Source organism: Mirounga angustirostris, unplaced genomic scaffold (assembly GCF_029215605.1).
Source record: "Mirounga angustirostris isolate CCGP_5_RB_7025 unplaced genomic scaffold, mMirAng1.0.hap1 SCAF_7, whole genome shotgun sequence".
Lineage (NCBI taxonomy): Eukaryota > Metazoa > Chordata > Mammalia > Carnivora > Phocidae > Mirounga > Mirounga angustirostris.
In genome coordinates, this window is record NW_026991715.1 from 2,110,906 (window position 1) to 2,132,168 (window position 21,263).

At 62.2% G+C, this 21,263-nt stretch overlaps 2 protein-coding genes across 5 annotated transcripts; one reads left to right on the plus strand and one right to left on the minus strand.

Annotated features, from left to right (window-relative positions):
• Nucleotides 1–992: 992 nt before the first annotated feature.
• ARF1 (ADP ribosylation factor 1) lies at nucleotides 993–16,877 on the plus strand. 3 transcript variants are annotated; one of them, XM_064595674.1, is made up of 5 exons: nucleotides 993–1,130; nucleotides 14,993–15,177; nucleotides 15,258–15,368; nucleotides 15,445–15,569; nucleotides 15,698–16,877. In XM_064595674.1, the coding sequence occupies exons 2-5, from the start codon at nucleotides 15,030–15,032 to the stop codon at nucleotides 15,857–15,859; spliced, it is 546 nt and encodes a 181-aa protein (XP_064451744.1). In that variant the 5' UTR covers nucleotides 993–1,130; nucleotides 14,993–15,029; the 3' UTR covers nucleotides 15,860–16,877. The 3 variants fall into 3 exon arrangements, with proteins under 3 accessions (XP_064451744.1, XP_064451743.1, XP_064451745.1); XM_064595673.1 differs by lacking the exon at nucleotides 993–1,130 and adding an exon at nucleotides 2,408–2,932; XM_064595675.1 differs by lacking the exon at nucleotides 993–1,130 and adding an exon at nucleotides 3,006–3,173.
• A 775-nt stretch (nucleotides 16,878–17,652) lies between these two features.
• On the minus strand, nucleotides 17,653–21,252 carry CUNH1orf35 (chromosome unknown C1orf35 homolog). Of its 2 annotated transcripts, XM_045871073.3 has the most exons (8): nucleotides 19,538–21,173; nucleotides 18,995–19,145; nucleotides 18,834–18,879; nucleotides 18,672–18,754; nucleotides 18,490–18,562; nucleotides 18,284–18,372; nucleotides 17,972–18,100; nucleotides 17,653–17,890 (listed from the first exon to the last, which is right to left on the minus strand). In XM_045871073.3, the coding sequence occupies exons 1-8, from the start codon at nucleotides 19,629–19,631 to the stop codon at nucleotides 17,806–17,808; spliced, it is 750 nt and encodes a 249-aa protein (XP_045727029.1). In that variant the 5' UTR covers nucleotides 19,632–21,173; the 3' UTR covers nucleotides 17,653–17,805. The 2 variants fall into 2 exon arrangements, with proteins under 2 accessions (XP_045727029.1, XP_045727031.1); XM_045871075.3 differs by lacking the exons at nucleotides 18,672–18,754; nucleotides 18,834–18,879 and having other exon boundaries at nucleotides 19,538–21,252.
• Between the last annotated feature and the right edge of the window lie 11 nt (nucleotides 21,253–21,263).

The window sequence follows — 21,263 nt, forward strand, 5'->3', positions numbered from 1 at the left end:
AACACACGGGTTTGGGGAGCCCCTCCAGCAATCTCAACAAGCCCTCTCGGATGTGGGACCCCTCAAAGCAGCACGAAGGTGGGGGAGGGAGCCCGGGTGGCAGAAAGGAGGCGGGCCCGGGGTGGGCAGGAGGGCAGAGTAAGGTCCTACATGGAGTCCAAGCCCCTCACGCCGCTGCGTGGGCAGGGCCTCCCGTGGCCCGGGCCTGTCCCCGCCGCCCGCCGCCCGGCCCCGGCCCCGGCCCCTGGCTCCCAGCCCGGCGCCTCACCCTCGGCGGCCATGTAGGACCTTACTCTGCCCTCCTGCCAACCCCGGGCCCGCCTCCTTTCTGCCCCCCGGGCTCCCTCCCCCATGGAGCCAAGCCCTGAGCCTGGACACCGTGGAGAGGGGCCCCGACTGTCCGCGTCTCCCTTCTGATCAGCCCAGGGAGGTTCCCCCGGAGGGGGTTCCTCCTTCCAGTTTGCCAGGATCTGGGCTCTTGGCGACCCCGGGGGTAGCGCTGTCCCCTGCCCGGCTGGGCTCCTGCTCCCCCGGGTGGGCTCCTCGGGCGCGCAAGGGGCTGCGTGGGTCACGCCGGTACTCAGGCCACCTACTGGTGGCCACGATTTCCCCACCTGGGGTTGGCGCCCGGGGAAAGCGACCGCGGCCCACTGGTCCGCCGGGACCTGCCGGGTCTCGCGGCGACCGCCTGGTCAAGAAGGGGACAGGCAGCCTCTCATGCACCCTGGCGCCGCCTCTCCCCAGCCGCCGCGTCCAGCCCCGCCTCAGTCTCTGCATCTGCAAAATGGGTAGGTGGGGGTGGGTGGGCCCAACACCGCGCGGTCCGGGAGGAGCGCGGCGCAGGCGCAGGCGGACTCGGTCCCGACGAGTGCAAGCGGGTGCGCACGCGCAGCGGCGTGAGGGGCGCGGCCCAGGGCGGGGCGGAGTCCCTGTCCCCGCGCGCTCGCCCCAGCCCAGAGTCTGCGCGTGCGCGCTGTGGCGGGGAGGGGCGGGGCCGCAGGCGGGCCCGCCCCGTTCCCCAGCGTTCCCCGCGGCAGCAGGCACTGACGTGGCCGCCGTCAGAGCCGCCATCTTGTGGGAGCGAAACCAACGCCTGGCTCGGAGCAGTAGCCTCGCCGCGGCCGCCGAGGGTGAGGCGCTGGGCCGGGAGCCAGGGGCCGGGCGGCGGGCGGCGGGCGGCGGGCGGCGGGGCCAGGCCCGGGCCACGGGAGGCCCTGCCCACCGCGGCGGCGGGGCGGTGAGGGCCGTGGTGAGGCTGGGCCGGGCCGGGCGGGGGCCGAGGGAGGCTGGGGCGGTGAGGCCCGAGGCCCGGCCGGCGGCCGCGGCTGGCCCGGGGGCCGAGGCGGGGCCGGGGGTCGAGACTGGGGAGGGGGTCGAGTCGAGGCGGAGGTCGAGCCTGGGGTGAGGGTCGAGGCGGGGAGGGCGCAGAGGGCTGGGCCGGGGGTCCAGTGGAGGCCGGGTCGAGGCGGGGGAAGGGGCCCGCCACCGGGCCTGGGGTCGAGGCGCAGGGGTGGGGGCCGGGGCTGGGGCGGGGGCTGGGAGCCAAGACCCGGCCGGGAGCGGGAGCGGGGCCGGGGCGGGGGCGGAGGCCGGGGCCCGGGGCGGTCGCACCGCCGGGCCCCCGAGCCTCTCGCCGCGGTCTCGCGCCCCTCAGAGCCGCCGGCGTGGACGCCCGGAAGTCCGGCCCGGGCCGCGGGCGCCCCAGGAAGCTGTGCTTCCTGCTCCGCCTGCGAAGCCTCCCGCGTCGGGGTCTCGAGGACCAGGAAGCTGGAGCTCGCGGCCCGGGACGCCGCCAAGGTCACGCGCTGGCCGGGGTTTGAGCCCAGTTCCTGTTGGCTCGGAGGACTGGGGTGGGGCGGGGCCCGCGTTCCCGGACCGGCGCGGCGGGGCGGGGTCCCGGGGTCCGAGCGGGGGCGCCTGGGCCCCGGGAGGCTCCGTCCGCCCGCGGCGGTGCAGGGCCCCCTCGTCGGCACTTGCCGCGACCGGCAGTACTTCGGGCTTTCGTCCTAGCTGGTGAGCGTCCGATGCACCTGTAGAACGGCTCGTCGGGGTCGGGCTGCCGCCCAGCCCTGCGCCCCAGCGCTTACGTCGCACGGTCGGGGGGCTGGCGGGCGTGTGCAGTGTAGCCGGTTCATGCCCAGCCCTTGGCGGCCGCGGGGGTCGTTCACACTGCCCTGTGAGCTGGGTGGCACCGTCCCGTCTCCTCAAGCCGAGTTGCCGTCTTCAGTGCTTGCGCGCACTTGCCCGAGAAGCCGGCGGCAGGAAGGGGTGCGGGCTCCAGCCTGGCCCCGAAGGCGAGAGCCGCGTCCTCTCGTGCGCCTGCCGCCCCGCGGCCAGCTGCAGTTCTGCTTCCGGAGCTGGGAGTGCGCGGTCCGCGCTGCCGCTGCCGCTGCCGCTGCCCCTGCCCGCAGCTGGCATGGCTGGGCCTGCGCCTCGGCTGTGTGCGTAGCCCTGCCGAGACCCACCGCCCCCGGCGCGTCCCCTGCGGGGCTGCCGGGCGTGTGCTGCTGTCACGTAGGCTTTTCCCCAGCACACGAGCGGCCACGTCTGCCGCCAGCTGGGTCCCGCATGGAAGGGAGCTGAGTGTCACTTCGTGGGAGCGTCCTGTCGTCCTGCAGAGGTGCGTCTTGTTAGAGCGGGCTGCACGGACGCGGGCCTCCTCCGCGGCGCCTTCGGGACGTCCCTTGGTCCTCACGCCTGTTTCCGCGGAGGGCTGCCTTCACAGATACCACCTGAAAAGACCTGCAGTAGTGGGTTCGGATAACGGCCGCCTCACACGTTGTCCGATCACCTTTAAAAGAAAGTTAGCGGAAAGCAGGAGCGGGTTGCGCGCTCCTCGTGGGTCGAGCTGTTGGCCGTGTCTCTTCCACAAGACGAAGAGGACATCCTGGCTCGCTAGGCCGCCGCTCCCAGCGCCTGGACGGGCTTGCAGGTACGGGAGGGCACCGTCCGGCTCTCCTGCTGGCTTCAGTAGGCCTTGGTGTGGGGCCTCTGCTGCTGAGACCGTCTCCGCTCGGGGCTCACCCGTGCAAGCTCATGGACAGTGTAGGAACTTGGCTTGAGAAAGTCCAGTCCGTTTTCTGCGGGCTCTTTCAAACGAGGATGGCCCCGAGAACGTGAAGTTCAGTCTGCTCTTCAAGTGTGCCGTTCCTTCCTTGGCTTCCTAAGATTAGGTAAGAGCTTAGGTCTTGTGCTCCATCTGCTCCTCCCTGGTGTGGAGGGTGTTCAGTCTCTTAGAAACGATTTGGACCCGGTAGTGGTTCGTACGTAACTCTGTCTAGTGGCAAGGAAAGGACAGCTTTGCGAATGTGTGCGAGAGAAAGTGTGATATTGAGTATATGAGTGTGTGGGGGGGGAGGGGTGGGGAGTCCAGAGTGTGAGTGTGTGTGTTTGGGGGGGAGGAGGGTGAGTCCAGAGTGTGAGTGTGTGTTTTGGGGGGACGGGTGGTGAGTCCAGAGTGTGAGTGTGTGTGTTTGGGGGGGGAGGAGGGTGAGTCCAGAGTGTGAGTGTGTGTGTTTGGGGGGGAGGGGTGGTGAGTCCAGAGTGTGGGTGTGTGTTTTGGGGGGACGGGTGGTGAGTCCAGAGTGTGAGTGTGTGTGTTTGGGGGGGAGGAGGGTGAGTCCAGAGTGTGAGTGTGTGTGTTTGGGGGGAAGGAGGGTGAGTCCAGAGTGTGAGTGTGTGTTTTGGGGGGACGGGTGGTGAGTCCAGAGTGTGAGTGTGTGTGTTTGGGGGGGAGGAGGGTGAGTCCAGAGTGTGAGTGTGTGTTTGGGGGGAGGGGTGGTGAGTCCAGAGTGTGAGTGTGTGTGTTTGGGGGGGGTGGTGAGTCCAGAGTGTGTGTTTGGGGGGAGGGGTGGTGAGTCCAGAGTGTGTGTGTTTGGGGGGGAGGAGGGTGAGTCCAGAGTGTGTGTGTGTTTGGGGGGGAGGAGGGTGAGTCCAGAGTGAGTGTGTGTGTTTTGGGGGGACGGGTGGTGAGTCCAGAGTGTGAGTGTGTGTGTTTGGGGGGAGGGGTGGGGAGTCCAGAGTGTGAGTGTGTGTGTTTGGGGGGGAGGAGGGTGAGTCCAGAGTGTGAGTGTGTGTGTTTGGGGGGGAGGAGGGTGAGTCCAGAGTGTGAGTGTGTGTTTTGGGGGGACGGGTGGTGAGTCCAGAGTGTGAGTGTGTGTGTTTGGGGGGGAGGAGGGTGAGTCCAGAGTGTGAGTGTGTGTTTGGGGGGAGGGGTGGTGAGTCCAGAGTGTGAGTGTGTGTGTTTGGGGGGGGGGTGAGTCCAGAGTGTGTGTTTGGGGGGAGGGGTGGTGAGTCCAGAGTGTGTGTGTTTGGGGGGGAGGAGGGTGAGTCCAGAGTGTGAGTGTGTGTGTTTGGGGGGGAGGAGGGTGAGTCCAGAGTGTGAGTGTGTGTGTTTGGGGGGGAGGGGTGGGGAGTCCCGAGTGTGAGTGAGTGTGTTTGGGGGGAGGGGTGGTGAGTCCAGAGTGTGAGTGTGTGTGTTTGGGGGGAGGGGTGGTGAGTCCAGAGTGTGTGTGTTTGGGGAGAGGAGGGTGAGTCCAGAGTGTGAGTGTGTGTGTTTGGGGGGGGGGTGAGTCCAGAGTGTGAGAGTGTGTGTTTGGGGGGGGAGGAGGGTGAGTCCAGAGTGTGGGTGTGTGTTTTGGGGGGACGGGTGGTGAGTCCAGAGTGTGAGTGTGTGTGTTTGGGGAGAGGAGGGTGAGTCCAGAGTGTGAGAGTGTGTGTTTGGGGGGAGGGGTGGTGAGTCCAGAGTGTGAGTGTGTGTTTGGGGGGGTGGTGAGTGCAGAGTGTGAGTGTGTGTGTTTGGGGAGAGGAGGGTGAGTCCAGAGTGTGAGAGTGTGTGTTTGGGGGGAGGGGTGGTGAGTCCAGAGTGTGAGTGTGTGTTTGGGGGGGGGTGAGTCCAGAGTGTGAGTGTGTTTGGGGGGAGGGGTGGTGAGTCCAGCGTGTGAGTGTGTGTGTTTGGGGGGAGGGGTGGTGAGTCCAGAGTGTGAGTGTGTGTGTTTGGGGGGAGGGGTGGTGAGTCCAGCGTGTGAGTGTGTGTGTTTGGGGAGGGGTGGTGAGTCCAGCGTGTGAGTGTGTGTGTTTGGGGAGAGGAGGGTGAGTCCAGAGTGTGAGAGTGTGTGTTTGGGGGGAGGGGTGGTGAGTCCAGAGTGTGAGTGTGTGTTTGGGGGGGGGTGAGTCCAGAGTGTGAGTGTGTTTGGGGGGAGGGGTGGTGAGTCCAGAGTGTGAGTGTGTGTGTTTTGGGAGAGGAGGGTGAGTCCAGAGTGTGAGTGTGTGTGTTTGGGGAGAGGAGGGTGAGTCCAGAGTGTGAGTGTGTGTGTTTGGGGGGGGAGGAGGGTGAGTCCAGAGTGTGAGTGTGTGTTTGGGGGGAGGGGTGGTGAGTCCAGAGTGTGGGTGTGTGTGTTTGGGGGGGGTGAGTCCAGAGTGTGAGTGTGTGTGTTTGGGGGGGGAGGAGGGTGAGTCCAGAGTGTGAGTGTGTGTTTGGGGGGGTGGTGAGTGCAGAGTGTGAGTGTGTGTGTTTGGGGGGGGTGAGTCCAGAGTGTGAGTGTGTTTGGGGGGAGGGGTGGTGAGTCCAGCGTGTGAGTGTGTGTGTTTGGGGGGAGGGGTGGTGAGTCCAGAGTGTGAGTGTGTGTTTGGGGGGAGGGGTGGGGAGTCCAGAGTGTGAGTGTGTGTGTTTGGGGGGAGGGGTGGTGAGTCCAGAGTGTGAGTGTGTGTTTGGGGGGGGTGGTGAGTGCAGAGTGTGAGTGTGTGTGTTTGGGGGGGGGTGAGTCCAGAGTGTGAGTGTGTTTGGGGGGAGGGGTGGTGAGTCCAGCGTGTGAGAGTGTGTGCGGGGAGGGGATGGTTCTGGGGGTGAAACTTGGCTGAAAATCATTACAGGTTCTAGCGTTTGTCTCTGTCAAAGCGATGGAAGATTTGTCGGTTCCCGGGTGAGGGAAGAAACCGTATTTCGTCCCCAGTCGCCTGTACCTGAGGGCAGGCCCCCTGCCGCGGGACATTGCTGAGATGCGCACGCTTGCCCAGAGCAGCTGACCGGGTCTCTGCAGGCCTGGCTGCCTCCCCGGAATGTCAGAGGCTCGTCAGACTGCCCCGGCATGAAGTTCGTTGTTGACTTGATGGGCTCTTCCTGACAAACTCGGTTTTTAGGAAAAGCCTGTTCGTAGACGTGTGTGATTAATGCCTGTGGGCTGTGGTAGATGCGCTTGTATGGCTTTTCCTCCGCTCCCTGACGGTGGGTGTCGTGGGTGCCCAGGCCCTGGCAGAGCGCGAGGCTGAGGCTGGGTGGGCGTGCGGTGCCCTGGCCGTGGGCAGAGCAGGCGTGTGGCTGGGGAGGGGCGCGGGGACAGCAGCATACGGACGGGTCTGTGGGAGAGACAGAAAGCCCCCCGCCCCGCCCCGGGCAGGGGGCAGTAGCTGCAGGGGCCCTGCGGCGGGAGCACACCTGGTGGGTTGGAGGCCTGCTGCGAGCCAGTGGGCCCAGCCCCGCAGAAAGGGGATGTCAGGGATTTCTGGGACTGGGAAGAGCGCATTCTCTGTGACCTCACGTAATTGAAAAATCTCGATTTCCCAAACGTAAATGTGTTTTGTGTACGGAAGCAACACTTTTTTTTTTAGTGTGGTCTTAATAGATGTTCTGCATTTTCCAGGAATGCAGCTACCTTGTAAATGAAGGGAGGTTGTACTTTGTTCTTTGTAGAACCTTCCCAAGAGCTGCTCTCTGTTTCCAGGACAAGCTGAACTGCTCCGGGGACAGAGCCACCCTCGGGATCCGCCCCCCTGCCACATGCGGTAATGGCGTGCGTTCGCAGCATCTCTGGCAGGTGGTTCTGCGGAGTCTGCAGTGGTCATGCCCAGCATGGAAGCGCACGTTTGATAATGAGTCCCTGCCCTTTAGTTCCCTGTTTCGTGATAGGTGGAGCAACATGCTGGGTTTTTGGCAGTCCAGGGTGTGTGCTGGTTGTGCCAGCTGCTAGCTTCCTCTTGAGATGGCAGCATGGCGCTATGAAACCGTGGGGGTGTCGGCCCTGACTTTTGTGAAGACCCTAGCTTGGCATGTGGCGCGCAGGCATCTGACTTGACCAACAGGCCACAGGCTCTAGGACCTCCTGGCCACTGGGTGGTTTGCAGGAGGGCTCGGGGGCCTCCTGGCCGCTCTGGGTGAATTTGCAGGAGGGCTCGGGGGCCTCGTGGCCGCTCTGGGTGAATTTGCAGGAGGGCTCGGGGGCCTCGTGGCCGCTCTGGGTGAATTTGCAGGAGGGCTCGGGGGCCTCCTGGCCGCTCTGGGTGGCTTGCAGGAGGGCTTGGCACTCCCAGAGATTGTGGTTGCAGTTCGCTTTGTTTGGAGGGTGTGAGGGGCTCTAAGGGCCTGGCCCCCCAGAGCTCTGCCCCCGTGACTTTGTGGCCCCCGGGCTTCGGTGGGTGCTCTGAGGAGGCACAAGATCAGGTACAGCAGCTTCAGCACGTTTGTGGGGACCCCACTGTGAGAGACACCTCTGAGAATCGCCTAACTGTGGAGGTTATTGCTGGCCACTCTTGCATTCCCATTTCATGGTTGAGCCTTTGTGCCCAGCACCCTTCTCCTGCAGCCGCTCCTTTTGTGAGCGAGGTGACCTTCAGCCCCACTGTGTGGCGAGGGTGCACCCAGAAGGGTGGCGTGGAGAGGACTGTTTCCTGTGGAAGGTGACGTCCCAGCTTGAGTGGGCACCTCATGGAGAAGGCACTGGGGGTGTCGTTGGCGTGGGCTCTTGGGGTCCACTGGATGGGGTTGAGCTACAACTGTAGCCGGCTTGAGAAGGACCAGTCACGAACCCCGTGCAGATTGGTAAGGGTCAGTGGTAGGATGCTTCTTGGGATGATGGGCGGTTTAGAGCTGCGCATGGTTTCCCAGATGCCGCTTTGCCTTGTGGTCACAAAGTACTTAAAATCCCCCGTTTTCAGTTTAATTTGTGCATTTCAATGTTGCGGTTGATGCAAGGTCTTTGGTTTTTTTTTTTCAGTGACGAGTTCTTCAGACTTGACTGCATTTGGGGTCAGAGGGAAGGTATCAATGCCCCTAACATGTAAGCCAGAGGGGAGTGGCTTACGTGGGAGGACACATTAGGAGGGGGCCAGAAATGTCTGTGTCTTCTGGAAGGCCTCGAGCCCAGGGACCAGTCAGGCATGAGAAAATAGCACCAGGACAAATGCAGGGAGCTGAGGGAGGCTCCTGACACAGCATCCTGGCGAGGCCTTATCCTGGGTCAGTGCAGTTGGGGACCGTGGGACGTGTATGTCCAGTGTCCCGCACAGACTGTGTGTGCTATCCACCCTGTTCTGCAGCTGGAGGCCGTGTGACCCCTGTTGAGTGGCCTCCTGTGCGTGTCGTGTATGTTGCGCTGTAGCCCGTGGGGTGATTTGCTCCCATCTGTGGAGTTCACAGGAACACGTTAGGTGAGGTGTTTTGAAGATAGTTAAGTTACAAAGTAGCAAGTAAAACTTCAAGACTCTGAGTAAGGGGGACCTACAAACGAAAGTGGGTTCTTCAGTGAAGTGCTTTGGTTTCTGTAGCTGCGGGTGAGTAGGATCAGTTGCAGTCGGGCTGTTCCCACCTGTGCCTGTTCCGTGGACAGTGGCTCTTGGGCGCGCGTGTCCCTGCACACGAGCTACACTGATGACGAGACCCGCTTCTCGCTGTCGCATTTAGCTCTGAAGCTGAAGCTGACAAGGAGCCCACGACGTTGCTTCTGCCTTCTGAGTCAGACCTGCCAGGTGATGCCCCCCTTCTGCTCGCAGAGGCCGTGTGCAGAGGGAGGTGGTTAGAGAGCATTGGGGTGAGGCCTCCCGGGTCTGGGGCTCATTCTCCCTCCTCGTGGCTGCGTGGATGGGGTCGCGCCTTGTTGGGAAAGCACCATGGGCCTCCCCCAACAGGCCCTCCTCAGAACTGGCCTGAGGCTGCAGATCAGAACGTTCAGGTTCTGCAGTGCGTGTGCCTGCCCTTCTGTTCCCTACGGAAAGTTCGTAGTGGGAGTGGGGGAAATGGGTGACGGTGGCCCCGAGGCTGTCCTGGGACGTAGGGTACAGCGTGGCCGTAGCTGACGGGCCTGGATTGTGTATTAGATTCCTAAGAGAGGAGACTGTAAGAGTTCTCTTCGCAAGAAAGTAACCTGTAGCTGTGATGATCGTTTCACAGTGTACAGCTACCCGAGGAGTCACCGTGTGCCCGTCATGGATTTAGCACTGGGTGGGAAGAAAGCTCAGTCGGTTCACTTACGTCCGTTGAGTGTGCCCGGCTGAATATTCTCCCCTGTGAGCATGTTGATTCCCATCTTTGTTACAGTTGTGTTAGGTCTCTGAGGTGTATCTGCTTAGCACGTGCTGGTTTCCACAAAACAGGGGCGACGTGTCACGTGCCGCTCGGCCACAGGGTGGACTGTGGGGCTTGCAGCTGGGGGGATGGCTTGAGGCTGTGTTCCGCTGGTGCCCTGGAGGCCCACGCGGGTGTGCAGAAAGCAGTGTGCGGCACATTATTTGTGAGCATATCCGCCAGCACTCACTCGTAGAGGACCCCTTCTGCAGTTAAGTTCCGCGTGTCGGGGATGGGTTGGGCTCTTGAGTGACTGAGTGTGTGCGCAGAGCTGGCTGCTGGAAGGCCCCTTAAGAAATAGTCCCTAATGCCTGTCAGCTCCTTGGGAAAGGCTTTGCGGCGTTAACTTTTCTCACACAGATGTCAAAGCTGACAGTGTGGACCACAGAGCTGCACGTTTCACTCTGTGTAACTGAGGCCCAGTGAACTGGACTTGTACGAAGGCGGAGAGAGTTAAGGCTCTGACGTCCCCCAGCTTTTCACTCGAGTAGGGGATTCATCCCTCTGAGCTCCCCAAGTACAGCACAGAAGGTTTTGTCTCAGACTCCAGGTTGGTGGTTTCTTCTTGCTAGTGACTGCAAGCAGTTCAGGTCCTGGCGGTAGTCGCTGCTAGAGATTCTGTCGAGTCAGCTGCCTCCGGTGCCTTGGCTTATCCTGGAACCTCACAGGCCTGTAGGAGGAGGCGCCGAGGGTGCAGGTAGAGGCCACAGCACCACTTGCCCTCAGCAGCTAAACTGGTCTCGTGGTATTCATTTAGGGGAGTGGAAGGGTGTAAACTCACAAAGCTACCTTTTTATCTCGCTGGACTGGCTTCCCCAGGGAGGCCCCATTGTTGGCCCCGGCCTGTGGCCAAATAGACCTTTGCATCCCAAGAACATAGGTCGCCCCATTCTTTGGTTACGTTGTCACTGGCCCTTCCCACAGAGCTGTGGGGCTGGTGCTGACTCCCAGGCAGGAGGGAGCTCTTGTGAAAAAGTCCCATGTTTCCATTGCTCACCAATGCAGAGGGCCATCACCGTAAACCTGAAAGACAGGTTTTGACTTGAGCTCCAGGGATTCTGGTGGCAGAAGGCATGACAGTGTGTCCTGCACTTTGGGACCTGTGCCGAGAGGCCACAGGATGGCTCTGGCCATCGATGTTGACCTTTTTCCTGTGGCAGGGGCTGTGTTAGGTCTTGACCTCTTACAAAACAGTAAATGGTGCTGGACCAGGTGCATGGCAGGTATAGGTGCTTCTGGAGTAGTTGGAGAGAGCAACTGCTATGTGGGGTAGCGTCTTAAACCCAAGACTCCATCCCCAGCCCCCATGGGGCTCTAGGATTTTGATCTGTTGAGAATGCACGTGGGAAGGACAGGGACCAACCATATTGGTCCTGAAGGCCCAGCCCAGCAGACCAGAGACATTGTGTGGACAAGCGGGGTTTTGGGGGGCTGGCAAGGGCACATTGGGAGGAGGAGGCCACTGGGCAGGCTTACTCTGCCCACATGATGGCTTGGGAGAGTACAGAGGACACTTTCACCCCTTAGTCCCTAGGATTCAGTGTCGATTTGTGAGAACAAGATACGTTAACGCTAAAACAAGTAGAAGTCGCGGTCCCCCCTCCTGCCTCCGCCGTGAGAGCTGTATTTGTAAATGAGTGTGCTGGTAGCGTTCCTCGGTCTGTATGCTCTGGGCCGTGAGGGTCGGCCCCTGACCCTGCGGGTGTGGCCTCAGCTTCTGGATTCCCAGCAGTAACAGCAGGGGTACCATGATTGAGCCCGGTGGTCCTGGCTGGTGTTTCCCACAGGAAACATTAAAGTGCTCTCTCCATTTGTTTGTAACTGTCCTCCGTTTTTCCCGAGTGCCCTAGGACTGCTGAGCCCCAGGTTTTAGCCATGCACGTAGCATGTTCACCTTCTTGAGAAGTCTGTCTCTGTGTCTCCTTCCTTCTGGGGGCGGGGGCTGTCCTCCCTTACCTGTGGCCACCTTGCAAGGAAGGCTTGCATTTCTGACCTTCTTTGTTCTGCCCCCTCCCCCTGAATCTCTGCCTTGGCTGGGTATAGAATTACAGGTGGAAAGCACGGTGTGTCACTTCCAAAAAGCACTCTGACCCTTGGTGTCCTCAGAGTGCATCTGTTTCGGTGTTTGTAACCCAGGTTACCTCAGTCTGGAGGTTTCTGTTCTGAGCTGGAGCAATGAAGAAATTCTGTCCCATAATTTTCTGTGTTCTTTGTTTTTTTTTGGAGTTTTCTGTCCGTCAGATTTTAATTATGTTCAAGAATTTCTATCCTCCCCACCCCAAAGACTTTGGAGCGGTTTCTGGCTCCGCAGAATCGAGGGGAAGGAACGGGAGCTCCTATAGGCACGTAGCCGCCCTCAGGGCAGCATCCCCCCCAGCTGATGGACCCGCACGGACGCTGTATCAGCGGAGCCCCTCCTTTCCGAGGGGGTTCACTCTCCATGGTGTGCGTGCTGTGGGCTCGGACGGGTGTGGAAGGACGCGTGTCCGTGCCCACAGGGTCACACAGAGTGATGGTTTCACGGCCCCGGAGCTCCGCTGGGCCCCCCGAGTCCCCCAGCGCCCACCGAGGGGCTCTGTCTCGTCTCCACAGCCCCGCCTTCTCCAGAACGCCGCCGTCCACTTGGAGTCACACGGCGAGTAGCCTGCTCGGATGGGCTCCCTTCGCCCAGTAATACGGCTTCCGCCGCGTCTTCTCGTGGTGGGAGCTCGCTTCTGTCCAGCGCTGACCCCTGTTCGTCGTCTGGGCGACCACAGTCTATGTAGGCTCTCTCCTTCTGAAGGACAGCTTGGGGGCTTCCGACCTGTGGGTAAACAGGCTTTGGTGCAGACGTAGCTTCGGCTCCTGTGTAGTGTGAGAGAGGGTTTTGTTCTGTAAGAAGCCGCCGGGCTGTGTCCAGCGCGGCTGTCCTGTCCTGTGGTCCCACCAGCTGGGTATGAGAGTTCCTGTTGCCCCACATCCTCACCAGCTGGTGGTGTCGTCAGTGTTGTGGGTTTTTGCTTTTCTGATAGGTGCATAGTGAGCAGCTCGTGTGATTTGTATTTCTCTGAGATCTTCTCATGTGCTCATTTGCCATCTGTAGATCTTCCTCAGGGAGGTGTCTGGTCTTTGGCCCGTTTTACAGTTCTTTTTTCTTTCTTTTTTTTTAGAGTGGGAGGGGCAGAGAGGGAGGGAGAAAGATTATCTTCACAGGCTCCATGCCTAGATGCCCAGCTCCGAGCTCAATCCCGTAACTCTGAGATCCAAGACCTGAGCTGAAACCAAGAGTCGGATGCTGCTGCAGTCTGGTTTATCTTCTCATTCTCTTGACATGGTCTTGCCCAGAGTGGAAGTTTGTAGCTTTAATGAAGTCCAGCGTATCAGTTGTTTCTTCTATGGGTTATGCCTCTTGGTGTTGTATCTAAAAAGACATCATCATACCCAAGATAGATGTGGACCTTTGAAATTGCTCCTAATCTTCCTTTTTTATCCAGTGTGTGTGTGTGTGTGTGTGTGTGTGTTTTATTCTGGTTGTCAGGTCATCCATGAGCCTGTCCTTGTTTTGTGGGCACCAGATCCCCACCTTGCTGCCTGGGGCTGTGTGTAGCTTGGGGGGGTTGTTTTTTCCTTTTAAATAGTTTTCTGTGTTGCTTCCTCCGTGTTGGTGACTTTTTTTTTTTTTTTTTTAAGATTTTATCCATTTTGACAGAGACACAGTGAGAGAGGGAACACCAGCAGAGGGAGTGGGAGCAGGAGAAGCAGGCTTCCCGCCAAGCAGGGAGCCCGACGCGGGGCTCGATCCCAGGACCCCGGGACCACAACCCGAACCAAAGGCAGACGCCCAACGACTGAGCCACCCAGGCACCCCTGTTGGTGACTTTTTAAAGGGAGCTAGGGCACAGATGTTCTGGGTCCTCCAGATACCAGCAGCCACACCGTCCCACGTAGATGCGGGTGGCAAGCCCCAGTTCGCTTGCTCTAGAAAGGTCCCTTCCCTGCAGAGCTGAGGAAGAACATGAGGTCCGACTCCACCCACACTTGCGTTGGCTTCCAGAGCTCATCGCCCCTCTTTTCTTTTTGTCTTTGTGGGTCGGGCATCTCTTCCTTAGTGACTCGGCAGAACTGACATTGAAAGTGTGTGTTCCCCAGAGAATTCTTCCTCCTCTGTATGTATGAGGAAAATTGGCTGTCTGTACAAAAAGGAAATGTTACAGTAAAGATTATTTTACATTTTAATTTTTTGAATAGGTAATATTGCTCAGAACCAAAAGAATAAAAACGTGTCAAAGATGCACTGAAGCAGGGCGCCCAGCTGGCTCATTCTGTGGAGCGTGCGACTCTTGATCTCAGGGTTGTAAGTTCGGGCCCCATGTTGGGCGTAGAGATGACTTAAGATCTTTAACGACATCCCGAAACAAGTGCCCTGAAGCCAGTATGAAGGCCTCGCCTGGGCATGCCTGGGCGCTGGAGCATCAAAGCCACCAAGTAAAACAGGAGTGCCACGCCTTGTGGGTGCCTGGGGACAGTGCTGACTGACCGCTGTCAGAATGACTAGGCAGACAGTGACCCGGCCAGGGTGTGTTGGCTGCTGAAACCAGAGGGAGTGGGAGTGTGTGTGTGCTCACGGTAGTGAGAGCCAAAGCAGTGGAGAGCTGGGGACACCACCGGAGCCTGTCCTCAGAGGTGAAGTGGGGCGGGCCCGCGTCTCGTCCATGCTCCAAAGCCTAGGGAGCTCCTGACCGCTGCTGGGGGACGGGTGTGCGGGCAGCGGGGCTCCCTCCTGGGCTCAGGAGCGCTCGGTCTGTGGCTGCCTGGAACACACTGCTGGGGACACAGACCAGCCTCTTGGTCTGAAGGCTGCCCCACACCCTGCTGCTTGGCTTTTGCTCGGTGCTAAAAACCCAGATTCCTGGGTGGTCTGCATTTGAGAAAGGGACCGTTTCTCCCAAGTCCCTGTTTGGAAAGGAAACTGTTGAAGAATGAAAGTACTCCTGTGCCCTGGGGGGTGGGGGGTGGGGAACTGTGGATGGTACACTGCTCCCCCTGTGGCCATGGCCACCGGCGTCTTTCTGCCCCCCCCCCCCCCCCCGACTTGGGCCCTGGTGTCTGCTGTGAACGAGGGGACCCTGTGCGGCCTAGGGGCTTGCCTCCTCGCTGGGGTGGAAGTGCCCGCCTCACGGGCTCCCCCTCGGACTTCATGGCTGGTGTGCTGCCCAAGCGCCCAGGTGAGGTCTGGCTCCAAGTCCTGCCTGTGGGTGAGTGCTGAGCTCTCAGCACATCGGTGAAGGTCGGTCTGGCCTGTGTCACTGGTGGGATGGGTGTTTCTACAGACCTTGCATTCAGGCAAAGCCATGGCCGTCGGGTGCTCAGCATTCCGTCTGCACCGGTCACGTGTCGTACATCATAGCCAGGGCAGGTCGAGCAGACGTGGGCATCACTTCCTTAGGCGACCGCAGCCCCCAACTCCAGTCACCCCTGTCCTGAGATTCCCAGACGCTCCTTCTAAGGGCAGGACTCCGTTTCTGCCGCGTGGGAACCAGGGTTCATCCACTTCTGCCCTGTGAGCTTTCAGGAGTCAGGCCTGTCCATCCACCAGAGCTGGAGGGAGGGCCCCAAGCTGCTTCTGGGCTGCTGGCCCTGGCAGCCCAGGCAGAGACTTGGGGACTGCTGTCTCTACAGGTTTCTCTGGCCAGTGTTGCTCCCACCCGTCTACAGCATGGGAAATATCTTCGCAAACCTCTTCAAGGGCCTTTTTGGCAAAAAAGAAATGCGCATTCTCATGGTGGGCCTGGATGCTGCGGGGAAGACCACCATCCTGTACAAACTGAAGCTGGGTGAGATCGTGACCACCATTCCCACCATAGGTGAGGAGCGTGGGCTGCAGGGGTGGGCCGGGGGTCGGAGGGGGCTCTGGGCAAGGCTCACCTGGGTGGTGCTGCCACAGGCTTCAACGTGGAGACCGTGGAGTACAAGAACATCAGCTTCACTGTGTGGGACGTAGGCGGCCAGGACAAGATCCGACCTCTGTGGCGTCACTACTTCCAGAACACACAAGGTGAGCAGAGGGGCGGTGGCCCATGGCAGAGGTCGGGGAGCCCTCGACACCTGTCCTAACGCCCGCGGCTCTGCAGGTCTCATCTTCGTGGTGGACAGCAACGACAGAGAGCGCGTGAACGAGGCCCGTGAGGAGCTCATGAGGATGCTGGCGGAGGACGAGCTCAGGGATGCCGTCCTGCTGGTGTTCGCCAACAAGCAGGTACACGTGCACGCGGGACCCAGCCGCCCTGTGCTGGCGGGCGGCGGGCGGGGGGTGCGGGGGCCACAGGTGGGCACAGGTGGTCCTTGCAGTGTGCTGACCTGAGGCCGCCGGGCCTGTCCCACCAGGACCTCCCCAACGCCATGAATGCGGCTGAGATCACGGACAAGCTGGGTCTGCACTCCCTGCGCCACAGGAACTGGTACATTCAGGCCACCTGTGCCACCAGCGGGGACGGGCTGTATGAGGGACTGGACTGGCTGTCCAATCAGCTCCGGAACCAGAAGTGAGCCGTGTTCCCCCCCCCACTCCCTCTTTCCACCCTGCTTTACTCTCATGTGGTGTGAGTGCCAGAAGCTGTCTCCATGGTCGGTCACAGTGTGCTTCACCATGCTGTAAATGTGCAGACGCAGCCTGCAGCCGGGTTTTTATTTAATGTAAATAGTTTTTGTTCCCAACGAGGCAGTTTCTGGTACTCCTATGCAATATTACTCAGCTTTTTTTATTGTAAAAAGAGAATCAACCCACTGTTCAATACTGAGAAGGGATGTTAGGCACGCGGGGCCTCTGGGAGTCGCTGTGTCCAACCAGCCTGGTGCGCCTCCTCTGGGCCTTAGATCTGTGTTGAGATCCATTTTGGTGGTTGGTTTTTAACCTGAACTCAGTGCATTTTTAAAATCGTTACAAATACAAGATAAGGAGAACACGTGAACACACAGAAGGGAGAAACGTGCCTATTGTCGGTTCTGCAGCGGCGGCCAGAGTCTAGTCCACCAGTGGTCCGTTTCCCGTCGGGAACGTGAGACGGGGCAGAACCAGCCATGGTCCGTTCTGCATGGTCACGATAGGGTCCCTGTGATTCGCTGTCTCGGGTCATCCCGCATCCCCTAGCGTTTGTGCTTGTTCTTGTGCTCACACAGCCGCCCAGGAGACAGGCTGGGGGCTGTGGCCACAGCTCACGGACGCTCACGGACCCCTCAGAGGGACCCCGGCCTTCCCTTGGGTCCGTGTGGCATCTGGCTTGCTCCGGGCTGCCTGGGGTCTCACCAGCAGGAGTGCGGGCGGGCGGGCGGGCCAGTCACCCTAGAGCCTCAGCCCCCGGAGCCCCTGTCTACATGTGCTTTCACTCCCTCAGCCTGCAAGGGTCGGATTTGCCATCGAAACGACGACCTCTACTGTTTTCTTTTGTATTTTGATAAACACTGAAGAAGCTGGAGCTGTTAGACTTTATCTTGGGGAAATCCTCAGAACTGGTTTATTTGGTGTCGTGGAACCTCTTACTGCTTTCAATACACGATTAGTAATCAACTGTTTTGTATACTCGTTTTCAGTTTTCATTTCGACAAACAAGCACTGTAATTATAGCTACTAGAATAAAATCTCTTAACTATTTCCCGGCTTTCCAGTGCTTGGGTGCCAGCGACCCATGGCTTACCTCCGGGCACGGAAGGCCCCTGGCTGGGGGCCTGGACCGTGCGGCTGTGGCCCCGTGCCCCGTGCGGGTCCGGCCCAGCAGGGCCAGCTGCAGGGCTCCCCGCACGCACCCGCCGCCGTGCACGCATGCGCACACGCACGCACCCAGCCGGCCTACTCCCGAGCCGCAGGAACCCCCTGGCCGGGCTCCGTGTTGCTGCGACAGGCCCCTTCCTGCCCCTTGGAGGCCAGCTCCGCAGCCCCGTATGGCTGTTGGGCAGCTGGACATGCCCAGCAGAGGCCTCGCTCACCTCCACTAACAGGTGGAGAACCAGGGTCAGAGTCGGGAAGACAGATCGTCTTCGTAATTAGCAATCCAGCCTGGGCTGTGTTCTCACTGCAGTTGGGGAGAAGACGTCAGTGTGCTGGCTCGGCGCACACGTCCCTGCAGAGGCGGCGGGAGGCCTGGTGGAAGGAGCCATGCCCCCCCCCCCACCCTACCCCACCCCACCCCACCCGGGAGCAGCAGAAGGGACTCGGCAGGCAGGTCCCCGGGGGGCACGGAGGGGGGGGGGCACCACAGGGACAAGTTTGTGCCCCCCTCCCAACACGGTCTCGGGCCGGTTGTGCTGGAACACGTGGCCACCACCTTCCCTGGAGTATGAAATACTTGCCCCTTAAAATAAGTTTATTTAAGTACAAAGAGCGAAAGAAAATAGAAGCGGCTGTGCGGCGCCTTCCTAGGCCAGTGCGTCGCCCCCGGGGCAGGCCCTGCAGGTGGGACGCCCGGACGCCCCTCCGGAAGCTGCCGTGGGGGCCGGTGTCAGTCACTGTGGTGCGGGCGCCGCTTCTTGGAGCAGGGCCAGGAGTCGCCGTCCGAGTCCGAGCCGTGCCCGCGGTGCCCGGATCTGGGGAGACCGGGGACACCCCGTCCGTGGGACGCTGCCCTGCCCCACCCCCCAGGCCACCCACGGCAGGGGCACACCTACCCCGCAGAAGCGGGGGGCAGCGGCGAGGTCACCCTGCTCCTGTGTGCCTTGTCTTTCTTCTTCTCTTTCTTGTGCTTTTTCTTCTTCTTCTTCTTCTTCTCTTTCCTGCTCTTCCTGTGGCTCTCGGGGCTGCGGGACAGGGTCTCACCATGTACTGACCGCACGTGCCCGTGGCCAGCACGTACAGCCTTCCTTCCACTTGCGGCCGGAAGCTGCCGGGGACACCGGCCCCTTCCAGGCCTGCGGGGCGGGGGGGGCGCGATCCCCAGCAGGCAGGCAGGCAGGGAGGCAGGGCGCCCAGAGAGCCCTTACCCGGACTCCGCCTTCTCCTCCTCCGACCGAGGCTTCTTCCTGGCCGAGGCTGGGGAGGAGCCTGGCCGACCGCTCTCCACGCGATGGTGCTGTGGGGGGAAGGAACACTGGGCTAGGCTGGGCGCGCCCCAGGACGCCCGCGGGAAGGGCCAGGACGCCGGGAAAGCGCACTGGGGGCCCGGCGTGGGCGTGCTAAGGGCAGTTACCGTGAACACCGACAGCCCCAGCTTGGCGGCCTCCTTGTCTTCTCGGGACAAGGCCACTCGGCCTGCGGAGCCGCTGCGGGGAGGAGGAGGAGAAGCCCCAGATGAGAACGCCCCGGCCACCTCCCTTGCCGAGTGCCGCTGCCACGCGCGTAGCGGGCACCACCCACCCCGTCGCCACGCACCTGGAGCTCCCCAGGCCCAGCAGCCGGTCCACTCCCTTCTCCTCGTGGTCCCCTCCTTCCCGCTTACACACCTCCACGAAGTCCTGTGCGGAGGGCACGCGGGCGCTCGCAGCCGCTCCACCCCCGCCTCGCCCCCGCCGCCCCCCGTAAGGGCCCCCTCACCTCCTTGCTCAGGCCGGTGGGCTGCTTCCTCACGTTCTTGTAGCCTCTGCGGGGGCCGCGTGCGCGCTTCAGGGAGCGGCCGGCCTGGCCCGGGCCCCCGCCCCTCCGTCCCCTCCGCGCCCCCCACCCAGCGCGCCCCCGATCCCGCGGGGCGCACTCACAGCGCCGCCATGAGCGCCTCCTGCTCCGCCTGCCGCACGGCCGCCAGCTCCTCTTCCCGGCTCAGGCCCGCGCCGTCCGCCCGGCCCTTGGCGTACCAGGTGAGGTCGCGGCCCTTCTGCCAGCGGCCCACGGGGGCCATCAGCGAGTTGCCTGCGGGGGTGCAGCGCCCGGCGCTCGGCCCGCGGGGTCGGCCGACTCCCGCGTCCGCCCGGACCCGCGGATCGCCCGCGCCCCCGCTCCCCACAGCCGCATACCCCGCAGCTCCCGCGCCCGCGTCCCCCACACCCGCGGACCTCCCGCGCCCCCGCTCCCCACAGCCGCATGCCCCGCAGCTGTCGCGCCCCCGTTCCCCGCACCCGCGGCGCCCCCGTTCTCCGCATCTGCGACTCCCGCGTCCCCTCGTTCCCCGCACCTGGGGTACCCTGCTCCCGCGTCCCCTCGTTCCGGGCACCCGCAGCTCCCCCGTCCCCATCGTCCGCACCCGCGACCCCCTCGGCCCTCGTTCCCCACCCCCCCACGCGCGGGCCCGGCGCCGCGCTGACCCAGGTAGTTCTCTCTCTGTTTGTCGGTCTTCACGTCCTCCCAGTTGAACTGGTCCTGCCCGCCGCGCACGCCGCCCCGGCTGGAGCCGAACATGGTGCCAGGCCGTCCACCGCCCCGCGGGCCTTCGGAAGCCCTGGCCTCGCCGCCTCAGGCGGCGCCGGCGCCGGCACCAGGTCCTGCGTCGCGCGCCTTGACGTCACCCCCGCGCAGGCCCGGCAGAGCCTCGCGCGCCTGCGCACTGCTCCCTAACCGCCGCGCGCCCCTAGGCCCCGCCCCGCCCAGTCGGCGCGCCTGCGCACTGCCCGGGGGGGGGAAGGAGTGGGAGTAGGCTCAGGCGGGACCTGAGCTTCCGGCCCGCACGACACCTGTCGTTAGAAGCCACGTTGTGTGGGTGACGCCGGGGTGCAGGGGCAGGGGCCCGAGGTCGCGCTGCGCGTGTGCCAGGGCTGTGCTGGGAGAGGGGAGGCTCCCGGCGGGGCCCCGTCGTGCCCTCTGTCATCTTGGAGCCTCGGCTTGCGCGCGGGTGGTCCCTGGGTCGGGGGGGCTCCAGCGTGGGAGGGCAGGGGGCAGCCACGGGCGCGCCCCTCCCGCAGGAGCGCGTGGGCATGGCGCCACGGGGGGTGGCTATGGTGGGCAAAGCAGGGTCAGCTCGGAGCTTGCTGCCCCTCCTGCCATCAGCCCCCACCCCCCCCACGGGCCTGGACACCGGGAGGCATCAGCATAGACAGCGTCTGAAGTCCCCCAAATGGGTGGGGGAGAGGTCTTGTGGAAGCGGGGATTGGGGTCCATGGACAGGAAGTCTCAGGGACCTGGAAGGGCCGGGCGCAGATGGGCTTCTCCGCTAGACCAGACCGCCCAGACTCCCGGAGCTCTGCAGACAGGCCGTGGGCCTCCGGTCCCTCTCGGCATCACCCAGTTATGGCCAGAACCCTCCCTCAGACCCCCACCCTCAGTAGGGCTGCAGGTTCCCATGCAGAGCTTGGTGGGGGGGGGGGGTTGCCAGGCCTGCTTTCAGCAGCAGCCCCACTGCGTGGCTTCTGCCAGAACCCCACTATGTGGATGAATTTCGTATCACCAGCACCCACCCTGCCTTGTGGCTGTCAATACCCGTGTCCGTGCTGTGCCCAATCTGCGCCCTGCTGCTAGACCCCTGCATCTGTGGCTGTGACCCCCCTTCGAGGAAACCACAAGCGTCAGGACTAACTCGGTTCTGAACAGCAAGTGCGTCTCCCCCAGCGGGCTGGTGCCGGTGTGCTCGGCGGACCAGCGGGGCCTGAGAGCCCAGCATGCGTCCCCGGGAGCGAGAGACACAGCCACCTCCCTCTCTCCTCGGTCACCGCCGTAGTGCAGGCCCTCCGGTTTCCGAGAGACAGCCTGACAGCCAGGGCCCCGCCATCAACAGCCCAGGACAGGACACCGGGCAGCCCCAGGCCCTTGCAAAGGTTGGGACTTGCCCCTTTGGTCTTGCAGAAGCCTGGCCAGGGGGAAACCCACCCCCGGAGCAGAAAAACGGCAGCTGACCCTACGAAGCCTGGTTTGCGCCATAAGCCAAGCGTGGGGAACGATGGGGTGATGGCGCCTCCCGCTGAGAGCCCCAGTGAGGAGCGGGGTACGCCCGGCCCGGCTTCCCGGACACCCTGCCCCTCCCACCCGGTCCCGCGGCTGCCGTGCTTGGCCAGCAGAGCCCCCAGCGCCCGGAGGCCGAAGGCAGGACAGCAGTGAGGG

Coding starts and splice junctions, on each gene's coding strand:
- ARF1 (XM_064595674.1), top strand. CDS start 15,030: ATGGGAAATATCTTCGCAAACCTCTTCAAGGGCCTTTTTGGCAAAAAA. Junction 15,178..15,257: donor GACCACCATTCCCACCATAG/GTGAGGAGCGTG, acceptor GTGCTGCCACAG/GCTTCAACGTGGAGACCGTG. Junction 15,570..15,697: donor TGGTGTTCGCCAACAAGCAG/GTACACGTGCAC, acceptor CTGTCCCACCAG/GACCTCCCCAACGCCATGAA.
- CUNH1orf35 (XM_045871073.3), bottom strand. CDS start 19,631: ATGTTCGGCTCCAGCCGGGGCGGCGTGCGCGGCGGGCAGGACCAGTTC. Junction 19,146..19,537: donor ACAGAGAGAGAACTACCTGG/GTCAGCGCGGCG, acceptor GCACCCCCGCAG/GCAACTCGCTGATGGCCCCC. Junction 18,373..18,489: donor TGGGGCTGTCGGTGTTCACG/GTAACTGCCCTT, acceptor TTCCCCCCACAG/CACCATCGCGTGGAGAGCGG.